General features: G+C 37.3%; 1 protein-coding gene across 1 annotated transcript in view; it reads right to left on the bottom strand.

The window, feature by feature from the left end:
- Positions 1-1851: 1851 nt before the first annotated feature.
- The window catches only part of CYTH3 (cytohesin 3), a 28819-nt gene continuing 11101 nt past the window's right edge, over positions 1852-19569 (bottom strand). Inside the window, exons 7-14 of the mRNA XM_009286538.1 lie at positions 16445-16525; positions 14307-14419; positions 12707-12855; positions 11792-11903; positions 4207-4283; positions 4054-4125; positions 3765-3919; positions 1852-3131 (exon numbers count right to left, since the gene is read on the bottom strand). Coding sequence (XP_009284813.1) covers positions 3059-3131; positions 3765-3919; positions 4054-4125; positions 4207-4283; positions 11792-11903; positions 12707-12855; positions 14307-14419; positions 16445-16525 — 832 coding nt within the window. The 3' untranslated portion in view covers positions 1852-3058. The remainder of the gene's footprint in view (positions 3132-3764; positions 3920-4053; positions 4126-4206; positions 4284-11791; positions 11904-12706; positions 12856-14306; positions 14420-16444; positions 16526-19569) is intronic.

Genomic DNA, 19569 nt, shown 5'->3' with positions numbered 1-19569 from the left:
GTTAAGTGACATAGAGCTTATTTTGTCAGAATATTGTAAAATTTAAGTCAGTCCAGCTGAGCTTAAGTATTACATACAGTTCTCTCCCTAGATTGCACTGGCAACGTGGCTGATGGTAGTGGCCAAATGGTTTGGACAGTGAGCAAAGCCATGTGCGTGGCAGAAGCAGTAGTGGCTCTTGCTGGCCCCTGTAGTCGTAAAGGGCAATGTTAAAAACGAAGAGCTGAAGCATTATGCAAGTTTCAGTGCAACAGGGAGGGAGAAGTCTGTTGTCCCCAGAGGACTTTTCCTCGCTCAGCACGGCCAAACTGTAACAGATATTGCTTTAGACCACCGAGCAGCTAGTCTTAGTAGCTACCCCTGGACTTGAAGCCCAATGAAAAAGGGAAAGGTTGAGAGATTTTTCTTCACCCTCACGGATAGTACCTGATTTGGCCAAAATTTTCACAAGCCACTTTGTTTTACTGGCCTCGTGGCCAGTGGAAATTTTGGGCCAGTTTCACTCCCTGTTAATACTGTTACAAAGAACATTTGAAATCAAATATTATCACATACAAGAATAATTCCATTAGCTTTGGTAAATTAAATAGATATATTGAGCACCACAAATAGCTGTTTAAGATGTTGCATTTTAATGCTAAGAAATAATATATTTCCTGCTATAATATCCTGTTACATGTTACTCTAAATAATTATTTCTGCCGGATATAAGAACTTCAAACTAAATACAGCAAATGAACTCTCAAGGCATTTCCTTCATGCTTACAGGCAGACATCCTCACCTGGTTAAATAAATAGATTTTCTTGAAGGTGATATTTCAGAAGATAAGAATTGATACAAAAGTGCTTCATGGCTTATTAATGCTTCTGTAATCTCACATTTCTCCAGAAATACTTTATTTGCTGCTTTTCACCTTTACACTCATTAGTACCACTGATTCTGGCTTATCACTATTTGCATTACAAATCTACTTGTCCAAAGCTAAAAGCGATACATGCATTGCTTGAAAACAGAACTTGAAGTTGCGGAACAGAAGACTCAAAACAAGTGATGTTAGCAGCTCCACAATCATGCTGCTTTGCAAACATGGGACATACAACTTAATTCGTTTCCATAAAGAGTTTAAGTGTGTTCCATTAAGCAAAGATGTCCCCACACCGATACCTGTTCAAGGATTCTACCTCCTTTGGTTGAGTTTTACTCCCTTGAAAGTACTCGGATCTGAACATTCATCCAAGCAGGCTGCAATTCCACACACTCTGGGGAAAATCTAAGGTGTAGAGAAGTTTTTACTTTGTTCTTTTCCTCTCGGCCTTTTTGGCAAACATGCAATAAAGCAAAACATTCACAGGCTGACACCCCATGCAAAACAAGGCAAATTAGTAAGACGGGAACAATGAAACAGACTCCCTTACAGTTAAAAGGAGATGTGAAACAGATCAACTTAGTACTCTGTGGTTTTGCCAGTGCAGCACGTTTCCCTCTAATTTATCCAGAGACGCTTCTGTAACTCCAACAAGCAAAATTGCTTTGACAAAGTATTGGGTCTCCAAAGCATTCACTGGCACGGTAGGCACGGCTCAGGTTCAACAAGGCTGTGAAAAACTGAGTACTAACAGAAGCAGTAGGGTCCAAAAAACCACTTTTTCGCCCACTGTGGAATTAGGGGCTTTACTTTAAGAATGGTATGTGCGCTATCAATAGAAAAGCGTTGTAGTAAAATCTGCCGTAGCAGTTTACATGTTACTGAAAGACTATCAGTAGGACCACAGAAAGATCTTACAAATCACACACACAGGCACGCACCACACAAAAAAAAAAAAAAAAAAAAAAAAAAAGAGACGTGCTTGTGGGGGAGTTTAGTTGCACTAGGTAATCGACGTGTAAGATTTTAAAGTAAAAATAAGGATGTCTATTTGTTTTTTCAATTTCAACTGCTGAAGCACAGATCTGAAAAATCGCCTTTAAGAATGCAATAAAAATACTGAACTTTTCTGTATGTCCAAACTTTGTTATCAAGCAAAGGAATGAATCCTGCTTGCTTAACTATCTAGGGCTGTATCTTACAGAAAGATTTCACCTTCCTGGTTTTTCCCCTTTAAAAACATTAAATGCACACGTGAAATTATCTGGGGGTATTTTCACATGCAAAGCCTAAACTCATGCAAGCCCTGTCATCTTACTCCTTTAGTAGTAACTTAGTGTTAATTAAACTACAACATATCTAAAACATAAGAAGGATGTTACTATATAAAAAGCAGATGAAACCAGTCATTAAATCTTAGTGCTTATTGAGAGCGTATGAGCAGACAGGAATGAGTTTTAGCCTACTGGCAAACATCAAACCACATCTGTACTTAGTGTCATGTCTACAGACTCAAACCTTTGCTGTTGGGACCTGCATACACTTCAGTGCATATCAACCAAACCCTTTGGCACAACTAGTTAACTACGTAGCTGCCAGTCTACCGCTGAGTTGCATTTCTGAAGGAGAAGAAAAGCTATTTCCATAAAGGTAGGAGAGCGAATCCTAAAGGAAAGCTCCACTCAGCTGTTCATTTACTGCGAAACACACAAGACCTGAAAACCGATATCGAGATCGTGGGTTTTCAGAAAAATTAAGTGCTAGATCACACTGTACTCCACTTCTGGTGCTGCGTTTTAGTGGGAGATGAAAGTCTTATAATCACTCCTCCTTTTATGGGAAATGCGCTCAAATAACCAGTATAGGAGATTTTACTATTAGCCTTGAATTCCTTTCCTCCCAACCCAAGTAAACTGGAGTTGTGACTAATATAAGTGAAAACAAGGCTTCCATGTTTTCAGTTGAATTAAGTACCAATATAATCATCCTCTGGGATTTGAAGCTTACTTCAAATTATATGCCAATAACTATTTACCCTGAAAGGTCTTGCCAAGTTTTTATGTCATAGTAAAGTGTATATATATAAAATTTACAGTTATTGTCTTCATTTAGTTTGTCCAATTTTTACATTATCACTCAACTGTATGCTCATGTATAGGTTGATGCAGGTATACAAAGTTGCTGATCATGTTCTATTTCTTATTTGCAATTCTTCGTTTCCTTGTTGCCAGCATATCATAAAAGGGATCCCTGCTGATACTTGCTCTAAAAGAGAAAAAGGAATCATCAATTTGGTTATCAAATACCTGTTTTTGAAAACTAAAACTATTATGTTCTCTCTTCCCTGTGGATGACTCCACACTCTTAGTAAGATAATGGATGGTTCACTTCTAAGTATCACAAATATTTCTTTAGAAAAAGATGTTATTCAGCTGTGATTTGTTAAGAGTTCATACCTTCATCTTGACCATTATTTACTTCTTTAAGTGTGGGTCTGCTTTATAAACCTTACAAGATAAAGTCAAGCTGTGAAAGTTTAAAGCTGTGCTGTGAACATGCTTAGGATAAATGACACTAAAATTAATTATTAAGTGAAGTAAGAATCTAATAAAATTAGGGTTAAAGACGATTCACACAAGGCTTTACATTTGCTAAAAAAAAAAAAAAAAATAATCCACATTTTCCTCATTTGAGTTAGTAGCTCTATTCCCTTAGGATCAGACAGTAACAGGAGGCTTGTATCTTGATCCATCAACGCCATGTAGCTTGTCATTAATCCTGGGGGACATTGCCACATCAGAATTCTTCAACCAAGTTAGAAAACAAATTCTCTTGGTATCTTATTCCAAAAAGAGCTTACGCTTCATTTCTGAAAGACATTTAAGACTTTAAACTCACTTGATAGATTTAATCCACTCTTCCTTTTCTTCTGGGGTGGGAGCAGATATTCTATACACTACATGGTTGCCTTCCACCACTCTACCATCAGCTTCAGTTTTACACGCTTTAATTACTTGACCTTTATGACTGGGGTTATAGAGCTCAAAGCAGTTCTGGAGGGTAGAAATGAAGAAATAAATTTAACAAACAAAACAAAACTGACAAACATCTTGAGTTAACACTACATCAATGTTCTATATCGTTTACTCATCTTCATTTAAAAAAAAGTATTACGAAAATATCTTACTGGTTTTCTAGGGTCTTCAACTTCTCTTATGCTAAGATTTTCTAACGGAATAATTCCTCTGGGTTCTTTGTCCTAAAAAATTAGGAAAATACCACATTATTAGCCACTTAAATATCTTGATCACAAACAAAGTTCACTGTAATATATACTCACTGTTGTGTATTCAAAGTAATACAGGCAATTATCAGTCAGAATAAACCATCTCCGTTTCCACGTTTTTACTCTTCCCCCTACAATCAAAAGGTATGGCTGAATTAAATGTGTGTCGCTGTCAAGACTTCAACAATGGATAAGAAAGTAATTTAGTCTTGCTTGTTTTTCAAAATATGGCTTAATTACTTAATCGTAAATGGATCAGGCACAGATGAGCTGAGGTTAAAGGAACATGTTACTGTAACTCTTGTACTAAGATCAAACTCCTGAGACAGCATTAACTATGGTGTTGCTGATCAGCCACAAAAACTGTATGCTCTAAAGCTGTAAATGTCTCCTCTCTTACAGAGAATGAATGCAATAGTTTAGCAGTCAGACCTGCTCCCTCTGTCCATGCCATCACAGTTGTTTACTGCATCCAAAACATTAATACTGTACAGCCCTCAGAAATGCAGTCAGAGCTGCTGCAGCGAAGGGAGGCCAATTACCAGCAAAACCAGCAACTGGGTTCCAGCAACAGGACCAACCCTCTCCACAGCCTGTCTTGTACAAGGAAAGGGTCCCATCAATAAAATTAAGGCCATTTTATCACCTTCCTTTCACTCCACTTGTGAGCATACATGTGATTGAGAACCTATCTCTACTTTCAGATTTAACATCAAGTGCATAAGATGCTTATAAACATTAGGCTAGATAATAAGGAAGAAATGTTTTACGCTGAGGGTGGTGAAACACTGGCCCAGGTTGCCCAGGGAGGTGGTGGATGCCCCATCCCTGGAAACATTCCAGGTCAGGTTGGACGGGGCTCTGAGCAACCTGATCTAGTTGAAGCTGTCCCTGCCCACGGCAGGGGGGCTGGACTAGATGACCTTTAGAGGTCCCTTCCAACCCAAACTATTCTGTGATTCTATCTATGATTATCAGCAGAACAAATCTAATGTGTCATCAATAAGGAGCAAATCCTATGCCAAAATGTACCATTTTTAGTCACTTTTTATCATTTAGTGTTTTAAAAACATGTTCTCTTTATAGGTTAATACATCATATAGCTACTGCTCCAAAAATGCCTATTGTTCCTGCATTACCAGTTTAGACAACAGCAACCACAGAGCTCCTCTTTCTTACACCTAACAATGTCACACTGTAGGGAACAGTTCCTTTTAGAAACACACATTATTGTCTCGGCCCTTTCAGCTGGTTTTCTGCCATCGGCTACTTCAGAACATGTCTAGCATTCCACAATTACATCATTTCCAGGAAAGACAACTGTAGATAAAGCATTCACGTGTTACTAATATACAGGCTTAGTTCCACCATAGTTATCTGACTTCAGGATTATGTCACCACCTGTGCATCATCCATTCAGCAGTGATTTAATCTCATTAACCCAACGTCTCAAAATAGTTGATCTTGCTATTGAACACCCATGCATAGAAGAGTACCATTAATACACACAAGACCCCCAATTTAATCCAAGTCATATAACTAAATCTAAGACAGGAGCATAATTTTTTAAACTTTTTGTTCTACTTGAGATAGCCGGGGTTTTGTTTAATACAGAAATCCAAATCAAATTAAGTTAAAGAACAATTCTAGGAATATAATGAAATTTCTTGATACCAGCCTACACGTGTTTGCATTGCAGACCGAGTATGTTGCATGTCATATTTTCCTTTTGCTTGGTTTCATGACCTACACAGTAACCCAGTACTAACACACTGCAATGTTCAATGTACTCAATAAACTTTATGTTTCCACTACACGCACACACATCTTAAGAAAAATTTAATCTGCAAGCAGGTGCGGTGAAATAAGAGAAGGCAAAATAGTGCAAGATGCAGAAGCCGTGACAGAATGAATGGTTGAGTGAACTGGAGACAGTGAGGGAAGAACTGGTGGCATTTTAGTACAACCACTGTGACAGAACCTTAAATAAAGCATTGTAGAAACATTCAAACTGGCACGTAAGTCACTAGAAAAATTCCCATCACCTTGACTGAGAGCTGGTTCAAGTATCAGGAAGTATTTGGGCTAGGCATGGAAAGTCAATGAACTTCAGCTTGACTCACTTCCAGATCAATGAATAAGCAGCAGCCAAGTTAAGACGACTGCCAGGGCAGTCCCTGCTATCGCCGTAACATGACGTTTTTTCATACAACCCAATGGTCATTGCTATGATTTTAAGTCACGTTCTGCTCTCTAAGGTTAACAGGTTAACATCATTTAACATTTTTACGGCACAAAAAGGTCACCACATTTTTCAGGCTAACAGGTAACATCAGCTAGCATCAAATGTCATGGCTTGTCCAGTTCTCGCAGAAAAAAAACTCAGCAGGAGAGAGGATGAAACAAACAGGCAAATAGGCTACCATCACAGAGGCAGCTTAAATTGAACAAAGGCATTTCTCAAACTGTGATATCATGTCAAAACACAATAAAAAAATAATCAGGTAATAACCATATATTTAAAAGAAGGCCTGCTTATAATTTAAGGCAGATACAACGGACTTAAAACACACATGTCCTAGAACAACATGAAGTGCCAAATAGTAAGTGACAGTTGAGTTTGCTGAAATTTTTCCTGACAACATTCCCTCTCTTTGGAAAAGCCAGATTTCTCAAACCTGAAACCTTCTGTAACCAGTTTTGATGAAGCTTTTGTCATGAAACATTTCCCAGCTCCAGAATAGTATTGATGTTGAAGCCAGAAAGAAGATTAAATATCTCCAACAACATCCCACTTGCTGCTCCCTTCTCCCTAAAACAGCCAGTAGCTCACCGGGTTACAGCGCTCACGCCAGTCACGGAAATAGACCCTAACTCCCTGCTCCACATAGCTATGAGTTACTCTTCTCTTCCAGAAAAAAAGCAGCAAGGCAGGATTTTTTGGCAGGATAAGGAACTATTCTCACATATAAGTCTCTGTCTGCCCACCCCATTACTTAGTTGCAGCTGTCAACAGCACAGAAACTCTAATAAAGCTTGAAAGGCAATCTAATCTGTACTCATCAAGTTTGCAGGGGTCACCATATAACATGCATTTAATATGCCTTTACAATGGGCTAAACCCCAAGAAGCTGGCTGATAAGGCTTTACGGCCTGTAAACACTGCATGCAAGATTAACGGGTAAGAACTCGTAATAACAAAATATTCTTTTCCTTGGCCGAGATTGCTGTAGGCTTACAAAACAACAAAGGGTTTCAGTACCATACTTCATATCTTATTCCAGCTCCCAGCCTTTTAAAGATTAAAACTGGAAGGAATTAAGTTAGCAGAAGAGGATCAACAAAATCAGAATATGAATCCATAAACATTTACAGAAATGGAGAGATATAAGTACTTCTCAAAGATCTGATTAACTAAAATGCAAAGACATCTCAAACAACAAAAAAAGAAGCACAATATCTTGTAGGTGGAAATCTAAGGAAACTACAAGAAAAGGCCACAACAAGGCAAAATGTACAGAAAGAGGAACAGAAACCCTCTTCACCTATGTAACCCAACACAGGATGATTTTTTTTTTCAACTCTGGGCAAAGTACAAACTGGAGAACAAGGTAAAAGAAACCACCTATACTAAAGGGAAAAGTAACTGGCAATGACTTAGGAAACACCAACTTCAAAATTAAAAAAGGCCTTAAGACTAAAGGCAGCAATGTATCTAAATTTAGAAAATTCTACCCAAATCTTCAGCACATTTATATAAAGTTTTAGAGGGGAAAGAGAGAGACGCACACATCAAGAATGGGTTTTTTTCTTCTCAGTTCATTTAGATACCACTAGGCAGAACGGACCCAGAAACCGCGCAGTTATACAGATGATTGGATCAAAGTTTGGGTTCCTCTGAAAAAGAAGTTTCCCTCGACCGCAACATTAACTGCCCCAACCTAGAAGAGCATCAGCTACCACGAGAGCCAGGCAGGTACCGGAAGGCACCAGTTTCCTGACCAACCACTGCTATTCTCTCGCCCCGGATTAGGGAAGAGAAACGACATCCTCTCAAGGACAGATGTGCTGGAATAAGCACCACTGGCGGGACTGGCCCGGATATGAAGCTTTTGGACAATCTCCAAGCTCTCAGTAACTGCCTGACTGGCAGAAAAAATTAACACAATCATGTGTCTGGCTTGAATCATTTCCTCTCCAGTTTGGTGGAATAATATGACAGTTTCCCTCTAACTAGAAGAAAATCTTACGCAAACCAAGCTATTTGCCACGAGAAGCTCTTTAGGCAAGGAAATGCCTCCCTGCACAAAACGATTGTAACTTGGGCATTACAACATAAAGCAGAGACAGCAATTTCAAAATACCTTAAAGTGGATGGCAGAAAATTTCATGGTACCAACACCGCTAATAATTATGACGCAGAAAAATCTAAAAGCTCATAATGTCTCAAGCTGCTCTAAGTGAGGATTCATTAGCACTCAGCAGCTTTCAGTTTTTCACTTGCAGCATTCATTTTCATTACACCACGCTTCAAACAATGTAGAACTGAATGATAATTTAGGTTTACTGAGATAAAGATGTCTATATAAAGGTACCAGCTGAGTCTAGATAGATAAAACCAGAATTGCTGTCTTGCTGCCAGGTTTGGCACTCAGACTTACACAAAGTCACCTCTGAAAAATTCAGAGCAGCAAACTCTCCAAAAGCATTTTGCACCCTCCCAGCTTTCTAAAACCCAATGCCAGGCTAGAGAGCTAGGGTGGTCTTTAGGACAGATTAATTTTACAATATATGAAAGTTTCACAACAGCCATCTCCTGCCCAGAGGACAATCAATATGGTGAGCTGGAATACTAAAAAGAGGGGCATAAGTAGATAAATGAGAAGAGTTGACTATAAGAAATACCAAACACAAAATACTGTCTTGATATACTCAGGGTTTGGGAGTTGTCTTAGTCTTATTTATAGTTTTATATAAAACTTCCTATTTCAACTTTTAAGTATTATCACAACTGAGCACTTAAACTCTCATGCAAGAATAGTCTCCTTAGCATGTCAACAATACTGAAACTTTTAATATCAGCATCTTCCAGAACTGAAGGAAACCCTGCCCATTTCACAAGAAGTGTTTCCCAACAGAAAGGACTGTAAAAATGCAAACAATGTTGATCGAGACAGCACACTCAAACATACAGTTAAGCCTCCCTAGCAAATAGGAAACTCAATGTAGAGGAAAGAGAGAGGGAGGGAGGGCAAACGTGTGGGGGGGGGGGGGGGGGGGGGGGGGGGGGGGGGGGGGGGGGGGGGGGGGGAGAGGGAGAGGGAGAGGGATGAAAAAAAGATTGCCCAGTTTATTTCTGGTCACTGCATCTAAACTAGCAAAATATATTTGTCTGCACCAGTTCGTGTCTGCTGAAAAAAACCAGAGTCTTTCACAGGAGCACAGCTTCACGCATTTACAGGCTGATTCACCAGAGGCTTCTGGACACGTTTCATTTCTTTACTCAAATAGCCCTCACACTGTGGGAGTGTTACGTGCAACACCCTTCCGTTTCACGCATGCTTCTACTATTGGGTTTTCTGCGCACTGTCTCTCATCTACCTCGTACATAATGAAAAGTTGGTTTTATTGACCTTGCACCAGAGCCAGAGATGGATTGTGCAGTACCTGGTAGCTCTCACTGACTTTGTCACCTTTTTCCTTCAATTTCTTTGTTCCTCTGTTTTTTATTAAATCTCTTATATGTCTTCTATTGAGAGTTTCTTCCACAAGGGGTGTTGTCACTCCTCTACACACACTCACACTCTTGCTTGCACCCTCAGTATGTGTATAAGTATATGAGAGCGCACTGGCAACAGAAGGAGAAATATGCACAGCATGGGCTTATACCCAACCTCTTCTCCAGAAAGCGCGTTTTACCTACATCATCTTGAAAGCCTTTCTGTTGAGATAGCTATCACCTCAATGCTACAAAATGGAGAAAAGCTGCAAAGTCATCTTTGAAATTGTGCCAGCAAGAGCTTTGCTTTTTTTGTAGTTAGAAAGACAAAGAGCTCTATAGCATCTGTAGCACAGAGGTCAAAATAAGACATTGGAGAGCATGCGAATTAATTACAAATGCTTCCTTTTCACATCTGTTTTCTTCCAGCACTAGCATGACCACTAATTTCCATGTGCCCGCCCCCAGTAGAGCGGGCCCATGGCTCTAACCAGGCTCTCCTTTCACCATACTCCCCCCCATGTGCACCCCCCAGCACACATCCCTTTTCATACTTTAGTCACCATTCTCCAAGTGCAAAGTTCCTTCTACTTTAACAAGCGGTTATACGTTAAAGTGGCCAACAACTGGCTCTGTTGGAGTGTGTACTGGTGTTTCATATCAAAGAGGTTTATTTCATTGAAAAACAAATGTTAAAATAAAATTTCAGTCTCCTTTACATAGGAAAAAAATTCCCTAAGCCCAAGTGAAAAAGTGAATCCCATCAACTTTAAAAGAGTCTGTAAACAAGGGCATCTTGCAGTGCCAGGAGACTGCAAATTACCAGAAGTTTCCGCAACCCTAAATTTGGTGCTCATTTAAGATTCTTTAGGATAAGCTAAATATATTCTTTACAAAGGAAAATAAGCAGGAAAAAGAACAGCTTTTATAAATGCATTGTTCAAATGTAATCAATCTTTCAATAATCTAATATAATTGATGTACAAGTAACAAAATCACTCTGGAACTTCATTACAAGAGTAAGACATGTTTTCTCTCAGTAGATATTATTCTTCCCTTGTTATGTTCTTCAATGAACGAGAAAAGTATGCTGAATAGTCATCTTTATTTTTCTGCTTTACATGTAAACACTTTCTTCTTTTGCAGAAGACACTCGCATGTGAGCTAGACACTGACATGCCAGTCTTTCAGAGTACCACTGATGATACTGTTAGTGACACTGAGTGAAAAAGCAAAATGCTACAATAAACTTGATTTAAAAAAAAAAAGAAAAGAAAAAAAGAACAGGAGGAAGGAGGAAGAAAATAAAAGAATGAGCAACTGAAGAAGAGGGGACTGGAAAGCAATCAGATACGTACCTCCTAATGCAGAATAAGCAGAGACAGCCAGTCACAGAACAGAAAGGTGATAGGTCATAGGCCATAAGGAAAACAAGAAGGTACATTTAAACCACTCATTAAAAAATCATAGCCAAAACCAAACCAAGAGAAACTCACAAATAATATGGAAAAATAAAGACATACAAAAATAACTATTTGAAGATAAATCCTTTTTTTTGTACACAGAAAACTGAGCTGAAACATCACACAGTTTTCTGAAATGACCTTATGGAGACTTAGTTGTTATTTATCAGTCACAGCATGTAAATACCATATGGCGTTTCCTTTTTGTCGCCAAGTTTTTATTTCTCATATATCAGAAACAAAACTCCACAGTTTGAAACAAGATTGCTTAATTTGGATATGTAAAATAAGAAGTAACAACCTTCAGATGTAAAGGAGTTACTTATTTTGGTTCATACATTTTTAAATACAAATTACAAAGTTAATCCTATTACCTTCACAAGAAAGCAGACACAGAAGCAGCAAACATGCTAACAACGAACAAACATACAGCAGCAAAACTGCCCTTATAACTAACCTAATTTCAGCAGCCAACCTTCTCTATCTGGATTAAAAAATGTATGCGTTAGATCATTTCCATCATCCTCTGGAATTTTAAACGGCTCATTCTTAATACTTTCATATAAATTCTAGAAGAATAAAAAAAGAGGAAAAAGACCTCATTAATAAATGTCTAACAGAAAATGCAACCAGGACATCCTACTGCTTCTCAGACTATTTGTATAAAAAAGATAGGAAATACAGTCCGTAAAATTCTGGACCATCCCATCTCAATTGTTGTTTACTATTTTGATTAAGTTTGATTTTAAAATATTTCATCTATAAACAAGTGTCTCTTTTTTACAGATTTTATAAGCACTCCTAGCAAAGACATTTTTTCTTTAAATTCAGCATTCAGTATTTCAAAGGTTTCAGCTTCAGGTCTCATTTAGTACAAGTTTTGCCAAATGAACCTGGGTTTTCAGAAAATGGTTTAGACCATCACGCTGTCTTAGAGAAACAGGTATTTTTAATCTCAAGAGGAAGGGACAAGAGGAAGCTCCACAAGACACATGGAAAGAAATGAGAGGCAATAACGAAACAATGATTTTTACTATTTTTTCGGGCTTTCTCTGACTTATCCAGAAATACTACTTTTTTCCATAAGAAGCCAATTCCACCAGAATTTTGCCATCAGCAAACTACTGAGAGATAAACAGAGCGTTTTCTCTGGAATCTCCTCTCCTTAACAAAAGATTGAATACAGGGAGAACTAGCTCAAAGCAGCTGTGAATATCAGAAAATATTCTTTCAGCTACTCAAATGGTTATGCATGCTAGAAAATGTTCTTCTTACTTTCTCTCGACAAATCTGCCTGAGAACTGTTGTACATGCTTCTAAATTTCCTATTAAAAACACAAAGCAATGCCTTGTCTTACCCAGTCTAACTTACCCGTAGCAATTCTTCTGGAAGGTCTCCGCCTTCATTAATTCCACGATTCATAGAAATAAACCTCTCTACTGTTGGTTTATCTCTTACATTGTGGTTGTGCAGACTGGTATTTAACATAATGATCGCAAATGACAGCACATAGCATGTATCTGAAATAAGATTTGAAAAATGATTTATCTCTCTGTGTGTTGTGGCAGAAACCTGTAAAATGAATATATGACTCATCCTGACTGATAAAGAAAAAAGAAACAGGTAATCAAAAAATCCTGAACACTATACATGAAAGCAAAGTCTCACCTTTCTTTAAACTGTTGAAGTAAGCCTAAGAAAAAAATATGTAACTATTCAATTAAAAGCCAGGATGAGAAAAAACAGTACAAGAGAATAAAAGAAAAAATTTAAACTCTCTGAAATCATTGCTATCACTCTAAATTAACATTTCACTTGAAACACTGAAGCGTTCTTGGGCAAGACGTTCTCTGCACACAGATTTTGCCTAGATCATATTGGTAGATCCTATAATAGACTTGGTCAATCAGACTCCTAACTCAAAGTACTTCCAAAGCTTTCTCCAAAGAGAAAGAACAGTCTCTTCAAAATAATATTTGAACTGCATTTAAACAGACTGAAAATGACATTGACTCAATTTCTTGGCATACACGAGGTGGCTAGTACCACTGAATAATATCAAAAGATAACAAAGGAGATCTTATCATGCCTCTTGACATGGTTATGATTATAGTAAATTCTCCCAGAATTCAAGTACAAGATCCTGTGTAAGAAAAAGCAGGATGGAAACCTCTCTGCTACATAGAGGAAAAATGTGTTTGCATCTTCAGCATTTTGTTTTCAGTTAAGTATTTTCCTCTCTAGCTGTTGCAGACCTGCTTTACATTAACCTTTTCCTAGCCTATTTGTTCCTCAAACTAAGTGATCAACAGCAAGCTATGTGTGTATATAACTAAATAGACCAACAATGCCAGAATGCTAGGGCATTCTGTGCAGCACCACAAAGTTTTGTTAGCTTTTAAGACTTGAATAATTCTAAACCAAGTAATTCAAAGGAAAACTGAGGTGCATTTCTAACTGAGATAAATTATTGCTGAAGAGATTGCGAAAGGATACAGTCCTCGTAACAAAAACGGATTACTTTCTAGATAATATACTATAGCCACGCAGAGGTGGACTTGATACAGAGATAATCAGGTGTAAAGTCCTTATAACTGACAGATGAGACTACCCAACCTATTAGTCTCTTCTGCCTTTAAGCCCCTTAGAATCTTACTTTTCCAATTCCTAGCCAAAATCTTTGGTGACATTTCTGAAGTGTGTTTTATACTTTAATTGGCTTAGATATATATTAATGCTGAAGTTTTATAAATGAAAATGCATTCTGACCATAAGCTTGCACCTCCTGGAAACAAAGTGCAGGATTAGACAGTTGCATTTTCTCAGTTCTCAGAAATTTCTCATTTCACGTATTATTTTATCCTGAACTTCCAAACTGGCCATCACCTCCTTGCATCAGATGTAGAAGAACATGTATGATCCAAAAAAAAAAAAAAAAACTTAAGAACTCCTATTTTTTCCTGTGACTAACCTGTAGACTGGAAGACTCCTGGGTTACAAAGGCAATAGCGTGAAGCAAAAGCCTCCATCATACGATCAATTTTTTGAGCCTCTCCTGGGAGTCTGAAGCTCCACAGAAACTGCCTACAGAAGGGAAGAATAGTTGTTAGACTCATTCCAATATTTATATATTAAGCATATATTACTAATTATCAGAAACAAAAACAAACAAAACAAAACAAAAAATCAGCAATGTCTATACAAAATGTCCTAGAAATACGTTCTCAATCTCTCAACACACAAGTCAGGAGCTATTATAAAGCAACATGCACAGATGGCTAGCCCAGTAATTCAGCCAGCAACACTGCATGCTATCAGGCAAGATAATATGGCAGTTCATATTCTGAGACTCTCTCTTTTTTCCAGACTAGTAAACAATTTTCTGTATGCATCCCATTTTTGCCATGAGAATGCTATGGGGAAACAATCAGTTCAATCCTCCCTGGGTTTCCTGGCTACTAAAAGCAATAAACACTCAGTTAGACTTTACTTACACTGTAAAAAGACACATTACATAAAATATTTCTGGTAGGGGAGAGAAGCAAGGAATACGAAAACCCTTAACATCTTTACTTGAACTCCTCAAACGTTTAAAAAATAGTAACAGCAACAAGAAAAAACCCAGTGCTTAGAGAGGTGCTGCCTGTCTAGTGTAAGTTCACCCTACAAGAATCAGACCCAGATCTTAAAAATAAAGACTCATGATATAACCTCAGTAATTTTGTAATATACGCAGGAGATCTGTGCTCCTGTTTAGCAGCATGAACTGACAGAGTTTTTACATTCATAGCTTACTATTTCTACATATAGGTACACTGGAATGCATACAGGACAGAAGTCTTCACAAATTTACTTTTGGCACACTGTGGCACTAAAAAGCTCCAATGAATTTAATCACTTATTCTTTTCTTTCTTAGCAAAATAATTATCTAAACTAAAACAGGATCTAAACCAGCAAAGTTACATGCTCTGCCATGCAAAACAAGTTCTCGATATTCCCTGTACACTGGGTGCCAATATAATAACCATTTATTCCTGTCTTCATCAGTTTTCTTTTTAGGACATTATATTAAAGTGTCGCAGGCCATCTTTAGTTTGTCAGCTCTATATACTGTCTTTTACTCACCTCATGCAAGGTTCCAACCCAGATCACGAATTTTGTAAGCTACCAAAATACAAACATTTAATAGTAGCAGCTGCTAAGGAAGAATAAAGTCAAACCTAACATTAAATTGGGTAAGAGATAGGAATATGAAGCCTCCCAGACAAGCTTCAGCAGCCAGAGAAAAAGCTTCCTTAGCTCAAGCTATCATCACCACATCACTCAACCATAGCAAAGCTGTTCTGACTCCACATCACAAGGCACTGCACCAGAGACAAAGATCACATGGACATTTCAATTTATCTGGTGTCAGGAGGGTGTAACTTGTGGCAACGGAACGGGCAGAACTGTCTAAATCAACTTAATTTGCTAGATCTATTACGGATTTCCACCAAGACGAGAAGGGACTTCACAAGATCACTGTATGCTGGCATCCCAGAGAAATCAAGTAAATGGTTAACTCAGCAAGGGAAAAAAGTATGCTAAGATATTACACTTTGTTTCACATGACAAGTGGGAAACTCTGAGGAAAGTAGAAGGAAATTATTTGATTCAAAGTTTACCTCTTTGCAATTGAACACAATCACTGATTATGGTCAGTGGGATTCCCCCCCTTTCCCCGCCCAGAGGAACAAGTTGAGATGGAAGGAAAGGAGAAAGAAGATGGCAGCAAAGAAAATTGTTTGGTTGGTTTTTACCTATCTCTGTGCTAAGATATAAAACAGATCTTCAAATGTCCATATATGGCAGCTACACCAAAGAGTTACGGCTATGTTTTAGTTGTTTGTATTTGTCTGAAACAATTAAAAGTTTTCACCTTCAAAGGCAGCACACACAAGCAATTGGAACAGTTAAAACAGAGCTGTCTCTGCTAACTTGCACAGTAATGTGTATAATTGTGCTGAGCTGTAGATCAGCTTTCTGACAAATAAATCAACACAGTGACTCATATGAACATGCAATTTGATAAAGGAAGCTCAGGTCAAAAAAAGAAAGAATTTACTCACCTTAAGGCTTGTACAAGATTGAGATCAGCGAACTCATGGAGTTCAACAAAAGCCTGAAGAACTTTAATATTAAATTCATCTCTATGAAAGACAAAAATGGAAATAGACAATTACAATTCTGAACTTTAAAGGCTTGTTAGTTATCTCTATTTGCTTCTGAGAATAAACAAGGAAATAAATGATCATACTGATCAAATCAAGTCATCAGAAATAGTTTACACATTTATTTGAGAGGTATTTTAATACCTAACACTAGTATTTTGCCCATTTTTGCTGGCATTGGAAAGGTAGGTACACTTGAACTGATTTTAGCACTGCTTATTTAAATGACCTGAAAATGGCCTGCCTTCTTTGCTTCACATTTATTATTACTGCACCTGCCTTGATATGGGATGATACCCGATAAATTTATCCAGTAAAAAGTCTTTTGCAGAAATTGTGTCATGATCTCTTAAAACAACGGTTAATGTAAGATTAATTTCTTTAGCCATACAACACAAACTATCCCATTTTTTCCTCTAAGAGCAGAAAATATTAAAGCAGTATATTAATTTATGTGCAAAGATGAGGAACAGAAATGCTTCAAATGATTGTACCTAAGAAAAAGAACAGCTTTTTAAAAGAGCTACTTAGTACATAGTATATTCTTGCTCCATTCTCAGAAAGCATTACAATGAAAGTTTACTAAAATCAGAATAGGTTTTGAACGGGCTTCCTCTCACCTATCTTTTATATTGCTATGTAAATCATGAGCCAAATTATGCTTTGTTTGATGCAAAGGTGTTTAAATCCAAAAATAACACTTAAACATTAATGAACACAAAATTGTTTGGATGAAGACAGAATTTAGCCTCCACCATCACTGAGTTCATATGCCAGAAGCGTAAAGGTTTATAATCCTCAGGGTGTGCTTTAAATACATCACCAAGACAGAATGTTGCATATCAGCCTCCACCCGAAAATAGAAAGGTGTGCACCCATCAAGAATTATCTATTGCATTACTGACTAACTGCATAGTCAGACTAACCTGTAACAGTCATGAGTAAATACCTTAAAATGAACTATTCATTCATCAGGATGTCCCCATATTGTTTACAGAAAAACACATCAGCTCTGTCAAGCAAAATGAAGCAATTCTCATGAAATTTAATAATGCACAATTCCAATGTGTGACTACTTTCCAGTGCAGCGAAATAAAGTGGCATAATAGTATAATAAAAGAGAGTACTCAATAGAAGTACTTTGTTACTCGAAGCCACATATTGATTTTGCTTATATGTACATAAAGCTGCAGTAATCCACAACAAATACTAGCCTTATACTCTAATTTTTGCTCTTCTAGGTTCTAATGTAGACTGGATTAATAGTGATACTTGTGCTGGGTACAACTCCAAAGACACAAGCCAAATTATCATGAAAGGTCTAGGAAGCCATTTAAAAAAATAATTGAAGACTTACCCACATATAAAGAAATCTTAAATCTTTTACAAGATGTAATTCATCCCTTATTTATTGTACATTTTTAGATACTATCTTGTTCCATTTTACCATTCACTTTTTTCATTTGCCAAGTGCTGTAACACTATAAAAGTCAATAATTTAAAATATCTCTCTCTATGGCAGAATGTTACACAAATATTTCATTCTGTTGATTATCCTGGTCTCATCTTCAGCTATATTTAGCTAGAATGCAGAAGTAATTCATGATGGGCCCCTGAGAGGGAGTGGCAAAGTACAAGAGAATGTCCTCAGACTCCAAATGCCTTGATAAAAGATAGTACATAACTCAATAAAAACTAATCTATAATATGCACTGCCATTTGCATGGCACAAATCACTTAATAGCCTGTTTCTGAGGTAGTCACAAAAGCAAAACTAGCAGCTTAAGACCACCTCAATTGTCACATTTTATTTTATCCCAGGGTATTTATTTTACCCCAGGACCTAAAGGCCTAATACATTGTTTTCAGAGGAACATAAATAAAAATTATTAAGATTCTAGGAAATTAATGTTGCAGTTCAAAGGCGTATGATGAACCAATTCCCCATTCCAGATCTGACTACCTTGAAATTTCCATACACATTCCTGAAAATCGGATTGTAATCTCTTCACCTCCACCCCCCCTTACTAATTCATGTAAGTGAAAAAAAAAAAAAAAATAGAATACCATTTGCTTTCCCATTACCATCTTAATATTACACCCTTCACAGAAATGAAAAAACATGCAAAAAACAATTAAAGTAGATTGACTGGATACATTGAATAAAAGCTCCTTTTAAGGAAAAAAAAAAAAAAATTAAATTTCTTTTTGACTTCAACTGCTCCTTAAAATGGATAGGTTGCTTCTGCCTTGTGGCAAAATAGGAGCAGTATGGGGTTTTTTTTTTCACTCCTAAGATTTTATTATCCAGTTGACAGATTTATACAAAATTTCCTGATCAAATTTGCTATTCAGTATGACCACTACATTTGTCTGTATTTAAGTCTTGAAAAATTCAGAAGACATAATTGAACTGCATATTTATCTGTATACATACTCAATATTAAGAAAGGTTGCCCTGTATTTTCAGATTAGACCACAGTGCTGCCCAGCAGCATCCCTGCCAGGGATGCAAGAGAACGAGCAATAAGTTTTTTAATTTTAACTGTGAACCCATAAAAAGTGATTTTATAATACTGATTGCCCAAATATTCAAGAGAAACAACATAATGCTGTTGTATAAAAATTGTTGAAATGTCTACATATACTGCACAGAAACTTCAGAGCGAAGATCTATTTTCAAAATACACATATTACAGTAAAAACTTTCAGTAAACCTATTAAAGTCAAGAGGAAATTGCTGAGCACAAACTAAGCTGTTGATGCTGTAAAGAGATTACGGGTGCCTCAAAAGGGATCTGCCAGAACATATTGCTACAGCAGTATATCCTAAATGAGTCAACTTTTAAAACTCCATAACTGGAATCTGAACCGGAGCATGTGCAAGCACGTAGATACACGTACTCCAACCCACTCTTCACTTCTGTCTTTCTGCTGCCTTTTTTGAAATCAATTCCTGGGTTGCACAGCAATGGAAGTAATTTGCATTTTGACGGTGTTTTGCAATAGTTTGCATAAATACG

The sequence above is a fragment of the Aptenodytes forsteri genome, unplaced genomic scaffold, assembly GCF_000699145.1.
Source record: "Aptenodytes forsteri isolate BGI_AS27 unplaced genomic scaffold, ASM69914v1 Scaffold55, whole genome shotgun sequence".
NCBI classification, from domain to species: domain Eukaryota; kingdom Metazoa; phylum Chordata; class Aves; order Sphenisciformes; family Spheniscidae; genus Aptenodytes; species Aptenodytes forsteri.
The sequence above is the reverse complement of the archived record's forward strand: the minus strand, read 5'-3'. Positions and strand labels throughout refer to the sequence as shown.